This window comes from Fragaria vesca, linkage group LG7, assembly GCF_000184155.1.
Source record: "Fragaria vesca subsp. vesca linkage group LG7, FraVesHawaii_1.0, whole genome shotgun sequence".
Lineage (NCBI taxonomy): Eukaryota > Viridiplantae > Streptophyta > Magnoliopsida > Rosales > Rosaceae > Fragaria > Fragaria vesca.
In genome coordinates this window covers 369,210-379,169 of record NC_020497.1, presented here as the reverse complement: position 1 = coordinate 379,169, position 9,960 = coordinate 369,210, and the positions used below count along the sequence as shown (strand labels likewise).

The following is a 9,960-nucleotide window of genomic DNA, read 5'->3' as shown; positions in this document are numbered from 1 at the left end:
CAAAAATCGATATACAAAGGCAAGGTAAGAAGTACGGAAACCTGCATCACAGTTCGACATGTTAAAACCATCAAACAAACACAAATGCGGAAATTTGATTGTCTAACTTCACTTCACTCAAGGAATGAGTCTGAAACTCACTTACCTCCCGAATATAGAGTCTGGGGAAAAATAGTGGGATATTTCTCTGCTGGCTGAATTAAAAAGAAAATTTAGAAACATGTGATATAATGAGTCGAATAGGAAAAAATAGAGCATGTTTAAATCTCGTTGTCTAATAGTTTTAAAAGTCACCACTTTAAAAGAATAGAATGTGCTTGTTGCAAGCCCCAGAAAAAAAAGAAAAAAAAAAAAAAACTTAATTAAAAGCTCCTTGGTAAATAGAATGTGCTTAACATATATAGCTCTTGGGGATTGACACAGAAAACATATGTTCTGAAAATTATCTAACTTTCCCACAACAATTGGGAATGATAGCTAGCAAGAGACGATCACTTATTACTTGCTCCTTCTATCCTACTCATTAAAAGTACCACTTTTCCGATACTGAACTGAACCAAAACATATCATGGAAATACGTACGGATGTACCTGTTCTCCGTCAACTGTGCCACCCTATTTTAATAACTTACAAAACCAAAATAGGCTTTAAATAATCAAAATGATGAGACATTCTTCCACTGTTTCACTCATACTAGATTTATTAATGTGGAATCACAATACTCCATTATAGGTAAAAAACTGAAAATTATACAGCGCCCCCGGGTGCGCCGCGCATCCAGGTGTATCCACCGTCCATTTTGACCCGCTAAAAAAAAAAATTAAAACGGTGGAGATGACGAGTGCGCCGCGCACCCGGGTGCGCCGAATAGGCTCTCGTAAAAAACCAATGACATGATGCTTTTCCTTATGGAATCAAAATAAGTTCACAAAAATTCAACACAAGCAAGCCAGAACATCAACAAGTTTGTATTCCAACATGACTTTACTGCTTCACACACACACATACTCAGAATATAGTATTTATAAGTGTATTTGTTCGCCTGAAGTTACAACAAGTAGAATTACCTGGGCAAAGAATCCTCCCAAAGCTGGACCAATGATCAATCCGATACCCCATGCTGTGCTAACCTGAAACTCAATAGTTTTGACTCTGGTATAGTAATTGTACAATTTCAACTTGTATATAAAATAACCAACATGACTTACTGTTGACATCCCTAACGCTTGGTGTTCTTCCCGAAAGACTTCACTTGCATATGCCTGGTAATTCAGGTAAATCAAATAAGAAAACTAACCCATGAATATAGACGAGCCTGTAATTACATCATTATTAATAGTATATAGTACAATGTGATACCTTTATTGGTCCAAACAAACCATTTAAACTTCCAAGAAGAAATCGTGTAGCAATAGCCATCCAAAAGTTTACACTGAGTCCAAAGAGAGTATTGAAAACAACCCTGAGAGAATCAATATGCACATGTCAACTGTCTGCCAGAAAACATCCATCTCTAATAACTGCAGAAAATTATATATGAACTCATTTCCAAATTTGCATTTACTAACACTGCAATAGTTCCTATTATTATGACAGGTTTTCGACCATAGCGATCAGCCACTATTCCCCAGAAAACTGATGTCAATGCTCTTCCAAGCATATATGAAGACCCTTCACAATATATGGAAGTGTGTTAAGAACACCAATTAAATGTCACAGATAAACAAATTTAGACACTATGAAAAATTGATGACAATAATCTCACCTACATAGCCAGCATAGAACCCAATATCTTCCTCCCTTTTGGCAATATGAAAATCCCTAATCTGTGATGCAAACAACACTTAATATTCAGCAGTCATGATATCAAATAGAATTCATGGGTTCTGAAGGTTACATGTTACAGAGGATCTATAAAACACAAGAAGAGAATGCAGAATAACAAGCGAGCATAGAGAAGAAACTTTCATTTTGTTTATTTGTTACAAAACGAAGGTAGTCACATTTTTGGGGAAGGAAAGAATAGTTGTTGGGAGAGTACTAAACTATTTTTGAGAATGCAAAGAGAAAAGATCTGGACGTTTTCTGGGAAAGGGCTCGGTTTGGGTCATCTTGATGGTATTGGTTTCAGGACAAGCTCCTTTTTTTCTTTTCATTCATATCAGAATGCAGCTGTTTGTTAAGTACTCTGTTTCTGAAGTTGTTTGGTCTCAACATGTGTTTGAATGAATTAGCTGCAGGTGTATTCCATGGTAATTAATTTTCAGACATGATATCAGTAACAAAAGTCTTATTCCCTATCGCAGATTATAACTTGACCAGATATTCATATGTACAATAACACATAATGCATTTTTAAAGATGCAATGGAAAAAGAAGAGAAAAAATTATAGGAAACTTAAGTTTACCAACGATGGCAGAGAAATTGAAGAAACATACAACTGGGTGGGGTAGGAGGGCGGTGCATTAAGATAGTTAAACTACTGTGTTCCTTTCAAGTTTAAGACCATGATAGATAAGTCCTACTGTACTTTTTTGGCAGGTGAAAAATATTGTACTAGTTCATGCACTAAAAGAAGTTTGCAGGGTTTATATCCTTTGTATCACCTTTTAAAAACAAACTTAAAAAGGATTATTAAATAATGAGGTTATGCGGATCTCAACCAGATGGGAAAATCACACAGAAAATCATCATAAAGAAGGTAATGGTGGTATCAGTATAGATAGTCTGAAAGCACCGGATTCTGTTTGGCAAGACAAGCCCAAACACAAGTCTGAGATTTTATTTTGTATGTATCAGGAAAGGAATAAGGAATATATCTCATAGGTAATGGCAACTCATATCCACTACCCAGATTCTAACAAGGCATACAGTAAATAGACCCTCACTCTGCACTAAAATTGGACTGTGTGGACGGAATCCTAATCTTCAAACAGACAGCTAATATTCATTTCATTTCATTTCCTTGTCTTCCAAAACCAACTAAAGTAAAAGGAGACGTATATAAGTATACACTCACCATAAAATAAAGAAACGGAAACAGAGATGATATTGGCAGCGCTGAAAAATACCAAGAAAATAATGAATCAGTACCAGTAAATCGTAGTAAATTAGAAGACAGAGAAAAGAAATGATACCACAAATGAATACAGAATATTGAACATACAGACAATCTACTTGAGATCAGATTTTGTACAGCAAAGAAGTTGTAAATGCGTCAAAAAATGAATAATAAGTTCTCAGAGTGACAAGCCAATTGAACTCTAACAAGCTACCTCCCCTTCTAAATGGACATCCTCAACAGAAAACAGTCACAGATCAACACTTGCACCACAATCTTAATATTCGAACAACAGACAATTCAACCCAAATATTCACCCTAATGTTGGCCCCTGAGTCGATTACATACAGAAATTCTCGTAGAACATTGTACCATCTAGTCTTTCAATTATGAGTGTAATGACAAATCTAACAGTTTTGAGTGTTTTGATTGCTTCCAGAAACTTGTCCTCGTAACGTTACTAAAACCATTGTTCCTCCCTATTATTCTAATCTCAAATCTCAATATAAATCAGTTTCTCCAAACGAGCTTGAAGAGCTGTAGCACCCATATTATGAAAAATCTCATTCAATGATGCAGGCCACAGATATATACATGATGATGATTTATAAAACAAATGTGAAGCCATTCGTGGCATTTGATATACTCATATACATCACAGAACGAATGAATCTGAGAGAGCAAATTACCAGAAGAGAGAACGATCATCCAGATAGCCATGAGCTTTCGAACAGGAACACCTCGTTGCAACGCCTTCTCCTCTTCCACCTTACAACCTGGGCAGTTTTCATAGTACACCTTCTTCAACAAGTTCTCTCTGTTCTCCTCCTCCCCAGTAGCCATGCTTGCTTCCTTTCTTTGATCCAAATATCACCCACCACCTGTCGTCCGATTATATTCGGAAATCAACCCAATAATAAGGAAACCGGTGAAAGAAACGTGATGGGTTTTCACTTCCACTCAAACTTCCAAAATTGGTGGTTGCAGCTTTAATATATGGTACATGGGCGAGCTTCTCCTTCTGACGTTCTACATCATTGCCATCATTGCATGCGTCAGCAAAAACCACACTAGAGTGAAATGTTCCGGACAATGAAGTGAAGGCAGCGAGAGACGAGAAATATCAATGACAAAGTGATGGGTCCGAATCAAAATGCTCGTCTAGCCTGTGGCCTCGGTTTGTTTGTTCTTTGTTGTTGTTTTTAACCAAATGACGAATCCAATCTAGGAAATAGTCTATTCTGCGTGTTACTATTTTGGTTTTCTCTCGTAAGAATCTGGAAGTTACGTATACGATAAACGAGTGACGAATACAAAAGAAAGCAGAACCCAAATGGAACTGCAACACATGCAAGTGCACTGTTGGATTCGACCACCACACGTCGACGTAGCCAAACTGAACTTCTCAAACAGGATTTGTCCGGCTGTCGCATGTTATCTTCCCGAGTTCATGTGAGGTGACTCGATCATCTTACTAATCATATTAAAAAAATAAAAAATAAAAAACTGAGTTTTTGGGATAGAGGGAGTCCAAATAATGTTGTAATTGGGGTTGAAGTACCTAGCTAGCCAGATTGGATCTAACTACTGCGGATATTAACATTAATATGCAAAACAACAAGGAGTTCTTATGTGGACGTAGACAAAATTGAATGAGATGTCAAATTCATGATAAAGAGGAAAGGGGTCCTTCACCTAAATAATTATATAATTATGGTAAGCGGGGGCCGGGGCCCGGGGGCTAGGACTCGTCAACTTTGCCGGTTGAAAGGACTGAACGTTTTGCAGCTGGGAATATAATTTAATCGGGGCTCTTTCTTTAGCATAGAGTTGCTAGTCAGTACAGTCATAGATGAAAATTCTTTTGTTTTGGTTGGTGTACGTCTATATCATGAAAGTATGACATCCTTCATCCTCTGTTTAATCTACTACTGAAATAAAGATTTAGGTTGACATGTTGAGCTTGCTGTTTGAGAATGCCAAAGGGGCTCGGCTGGAATCTACCAGACGGCCAAAACCAAACGATCTCCCGTTAAGCCTTCCTTCCACAATAGCCTCCGCTAGCTCTCTTCTTATGCTCAATTGCTCTAATCGATCTCACCCCAAATCAAATTGAGCGAGGGAGTTTCTATCTCAGTGTTGAGTGAAATCTGTGCTGGAAATTTGGGAATTTTTTTAACTGTATCCCAGTAAACACCCGATTAGAAATTTAGAACTCGATTCTTAAACTTGAAGCCAGCCACGTACTAAACTATTGTCACGATTCACCTGCATATGCAGCCTTTACTTTGTACCTTACGTGTGCTTGATGACGAAAACGTAAAATAGCAACCCAACAAGGAATTATTCTCTCTCAAACAAACAAGAAACCCTCAGCATATGTCTGTGAATTGATTTTTCATGGGTACAAGAATATTTATAGATCGATTGGAAATTTCAGAACCGGGTATAAGTATGCTTAATCATGAGGGCCCGAGATAGAGAACATAAACTAGCAACCCCAAAAGGAATTATTCTCTTTCGAACTGAAAATTAATTTGATGGAAACCAGTCCTGCAGCAAAGGAGGAGCAGTCTTATGAGGAGTTTGAACCCTTTTGCAAATGGCAGAAACATGAAGAAAATGACATTCTTCAGGTTCATTTACCAGGTAGTATATATATATATATATATATATATATATATATATATATATATTTATTATGTGATCTTTACTTACTGATCCATGTCTTTCAATTCATTTCTTCCTTCTCTTAGTCTTGTTCATCGATCATGTAGGTTTCAGAAGACAAGATATTCGACTTCAATTCAACGATGCGGGCATCCTAACCATCAGCGGAAAGCAAGGTAGTAGTGATGGTGATGAAACTAGTAGTACGACGACGACAGCCATGCGCGGTCGCTTCCGAAAAGAGATCAACATTTCTGGGAATTGCCGTGCAGACCAAATTCGTGCCAAGTTTTCACGTGGAATTCTTTCTGTAACTGTACCTAAGGAAGTTGTGCAGCTTTCAAAACAATCAGCCCAAGATTCTGAACAGTCAGCTCACAACTTATTTGGCTTCCAAGGAATTACCGTATCGAGGCCAAAAATAACAAAACAGAACGCCGTGAAAATGGTGGTGGTTTCTCTGGCAATGGTTCTGGCAGGGTTTGCAATATATAGGTTGTGCATTATCTAAGAAAGAACTGTAAAATATATCTCTACTCGAGTATTATGTTTAAGATAGGCAAGATGACCATCAGATCTCATATTCTACTTTCAACCAATAAAACAATAAAAGGGAGACGTACGTCACGAGCTTATTTTCCCTAAGCCAATAAAACAATAAAAGGGAGACGTGTGTCACGAGCTTATTTTTCCCTAAGCCACTCGTGCGGTCTTAACACTTCCCTTATGTTATAAGTCAGTCTTACTCACGTAAACACTTTGGCTAGAACACCCGAACAAAGAGAGAAAAACTTTGAAAGAGAGAACTTGTATTAAGCTAAGAGAACTTTACAAAGCTTTACAAGTGAACTTGAACACTATCCAACTCTCTATCTTTCAATCTTTCTCTATGTTCTCAAATGGGAGGGGTGCCTCCCTATTTATAGGCATCATCCCCCCTTATCTAAGTTTCTAGCAATTCTAGAATATTTACAAGTATAGGGATTTCTAGAGTCTTCTATACAACTCTAAGTGTTATCTTGAGTATTCTAGAGACTTCCAGAGTAGTCTTGAGCCTTAAGCCTCTTTAAGGTTCTAGAGAGTTCTGGAGTGTCATAGAGTCTCTCTAAGATTCTAGAGAGTTCCAGAGTTGTCTGAATGCTTCCCGATCCTTTCGGAAGCTTCCAAGACCTTCCATAATATTCTGGATGCTTCCAGAATACTCATGTGTTCACCAAATCCTTCTTTGAGCCATGCTTGCATCAAAAATGCTCAAGGAAACTCCTTATTAATTGGTGGGGCGTGACACTCTCCCCCACCTAAGCACACGATTCCCTCATCGTGCCTTCGTTATTGTAGCGCTGGATCTTGTCCTTATATTGCCATAATGTGTGCTAGGACTCCCAGCTAACTTCCGTATCGGGCAGACCTCTCGGCTTGATGAGGAATTCTTTATAACTTGGCATGCATCGACGACGGATGACTCAGTCTGCGAGTACCTCATGTCCTCATCTACTTCTTTGTCGAAAGAAGTGACAACTGCTGTTGGTGCCCGATGTGACACTCTCCTTAACGGGTCTTCCTCGTCTTCATGAAAAGGCTTTAACATATTTTCATGGAAGACCCGATGATCTTCAACTTGGGTGGGAGGTGAAACTTATATGAAACATTGCCTATGCATTTGATAACCTCAAACGGCCCTTCATACTTGTGTACCAAGCCTTTATGCACCTTCCTAGGACACTTGAATTGTTGCGGCAAGAGTTTCACAAGTACAAGATCACCTTCCTTGAACTCCACATACCTCCTATTCTTGTCCGCACACTTCCTCATCCTTGTAGCAGCCTTGTGTAAAGTCGTTCGAGCTAACTCCGTTTGCTCATGCCATGACTTGACAAACTTTAACGTGGCTGGGCTCTTCCTTTTGTAGCGAGTGGTAAGGGATAGAGAGGTTGTAGTTGCCCCACTTCGGTACATAGATGTGGCGGCCCTTGGTGTAGAGAAGGTCTTCATCTAGCCAAAACCTCCGTGTTTTGTCTTCCCTTATTAAGGCAATGATGCTTTGAGCTTGTGGATCCATCTTAAGTCCTTCTTTGATCCGTAAGTATTTCTCCAGAGCCCTACACAAATACTAAATATGAACATCTACAAAATGTCAATTTTTATATATATTTTTTTAAATAATCATCATATATATAATCGAAAGCTATAATGGCTAGAGTATAATCGCAAGGATCACAATAGTGTCATTACATTATTACATTAATATTAATAATGTTTCAATGTCAATTTATATTAATATATACTAATCACAGAATAATAGTCTTAATATAGTGAATTAATATGATATTTTATGAATTTTCAGATTAAGGATATTTTGGGTACTTTAGGTTGTGTATTTAGTAAAATAATAGAATGAGAAATTAAATAGATAATGTATTAAGTAATTAAGGGTACGTAAATAAAATCCTCATATCGTTGAAGCCGGTAAGAACGGGAAACGATCGAGAATTTAGGGAGGAGAGGATACGTACACATGTCAGTATAGAATTGGAAATTGGAAAAAGGGAATTCCTTGCAGAATGTAGATACTGCGTGTGTTGGACTCTTGGGATTCCTCCTATATTTTAGTATAAAAGAGAGAGAGAGAGAATCCCCTCATTAAACTCCATGACTTAATATCCAAGTCTGAGAGAGTGAGAGAAAGAGAGTTAGGAGGAGGAACCCTAGATAGAGGAAGAGGAAGAGGAAGAGGAAGAGGAAACGGAAGCGGAGACGCTTCGTCTGTGTTCCTTCTTCTGTATATCGCACGTACAGGTCTCTCCATTGCCATCTACATCCCGTGCTTTCAATCTATAATAATAATACTATTTACGTGAAAGAACGCTGAACCAATTTTCTCATCTGTCTTGTACGACGTTTCTGTATTGGACCTTTTCTTTGGTTTATATTTTCTGTACGACGTTCCATATATTGCTTTAGAACGAGGCTGGCTGGCTTGTCTGAAGAAACTTGTCCTACTGCTGGGTTGGTTTTCGTTTACTCTCTCTGTTTTCGCTTATCACTCTGTTGTTTCGCCTCCGAAGAGCTCAGTGTACATGCAATCCCTAACAACTTTTGTTTTACCAGAATGGTATAACGTACAATGACTTGTTTTGTTTTTGCTGTATTTACAAGTTTTTTTGCTTTATTTTCTCTTATTTTCGATCACGTACTTTAATTTCTTAGTGAGATTTATTATTTCTTGGATTTGTGTTCTTTTTCTTGATAAAACATTTTGTTTCTGTTACATTTCTTTTTGGAAAATCTTAATTTTCAGAATTTTTTTTGGAATTTTTATACCAATTTTGGACTGTTTTTGAAAAAATTGTGGCCTTACGTAGCGAATTCATGTTTATTTTCATTAAATATTGATGAAAATGAAATCTACAATCTAACTTTTTCAAAATTGATAATTTTTCTGTGGAATAGAAGAGATTTCAGATGCCATTTTTAATGTTATTTTTGGCCACAAATTGAATCTCACTCCTGTGTCATCAAAAGCCTCATTTATGATTTTTGTTTCTTGTTTTTAAATGCATCATATACTTTGATCTAGATTAATTGGTTAAGTGTTAGTTAGTGATCTGTTGTAAAGTCTGAATACCTGAGGCTATTTCATTAGTCTATATCTTTGTATCTGTTCTGTATGGTAGAGTAGTCTCCTAGTCTATTTTAGCCTTTTTGCTTCCTCTTTCTCTGTTTTACATTTTACATTTACCTATAAACAGCTGCTTTTCCTAATATTTCTATCATTTTTCTTTTTGTTTTCTACAAACCCTGATAAGACTTTTAACTTATACTGGAATTCAGAATTTTTTGGCCTCCGATCCTTAGCTTTCAACTAACATGATCATTTCAATGCTATTCTCAACAAGTAGTTAGTTATTAGGCAGATAACTTGTGTTCACTGTGTATGAGTCCCTTTAGTGAATTGACATGTAATTTTGTTGTTATTAGTTGCTTTAGATCATCATTTTCATACTTGCTTTGCTTGAGTGAGTTGTATCATTCTGTCCTGAAACATCTTCTGTTGTGTGGAATGTCTCTTAATCCTGTTTGTAAGCATAAGTTGGCATGTCAAAAAGTTTATTTTTAAGAGATAACTAATTTCCAAGTTTGTCATTAGCTTATGAAATTTCATTTAAATTTGCTTGCATTTTACGAAGCTGTGTTATTGCCATTCATGTTGTTGTACAGGATCAAGGAA

At 37.1% G+C, this 9,960-nt stretch overlaps 2 protein-coding genes across 2 annotated transcripts in view; one reads left to right on the top strand and one right to left on the bottom strand.

Moving 5' to 3' along the window:
* The window catches only part of LOC101299619 (protein ZINC INDUCED FACILITATOR-LIKE 1-like), a 9,190-nt gene extending 4,959 nt beyond the window's left edge, over nucleotides 1-4,231 (bottom strand). The window contains 10 exon segments of the mRNA XM_004308136.1: nucleotides 5-41; nucleotides 146-161; nucleotides 164-194; nucleotides 1,068-1,130; nucleotides 1,209-1,262; nucleotides 1,360-1,462; nucleotides 1,569-1,671; nucleotides 1,766-1,826; nucleotides 3,021-3,061; nucleotides 3,752-4,231. Coding sequence (XP_004308184.1) covers nucleotides 5-41; nucleotides 146-161; nucleotides 164-194; nucleotides 1,068-1,130; nucleotides 1,209-1,262; nucleotides 1,360-1,462; nucleotides 1,569-1,671; nucleotides 1,766-1,826; nucleotides 3,021-3,061; nucleotides 3,752-3,905 — 663 coding nt within the window. The 5' untranslated portion in view covers nucleotides 3,906-4,231.
* Nucleotides 4,232-5,506: 1,275 nt separating this feature from the next.
* On the top strand, nucleotides 5,507-6,312 carry LOC101294393 (17.8 kDa class I heat shock protein-like). Its single transcript, XM_004306399.1, has 2 exons — nucleotides 5,507-5,711; nucleotides 5,840-6,312. The coding sequence occupies exons 1-2, from the start codon at nucleotides 5,603-5,605 to the stop codon at nucleotides 6,241-6,243; spliced, it is 513 nt and encodes a 170-aa protein (XP_004306447.1). The 5' UTR covers nucleotides 5,507-5,602; the 3' UTR covers nucleotides 6,244-6,312.
* Nucleotides 6,313-9,960: the final 3,648 nt, after the last annotated feature.

Bases quoted from the DNA above. Each gene is read 5' to 3' on its own strand.
- LOC101294393 (XM_004306399.1), top strand. From the start codon at position 5,603: ATGGAAACCAGTCCTGCAGCAAAGGAGGAGCAGTCTTATGAGGAGTTT. The intron at 5,712-5,839 runs GTAGTATATATA...TCGATCATGTAG, and splicing joins TCTTCAGGTTCATTTACCAG to GTTTCAGAAGACAAGATATT.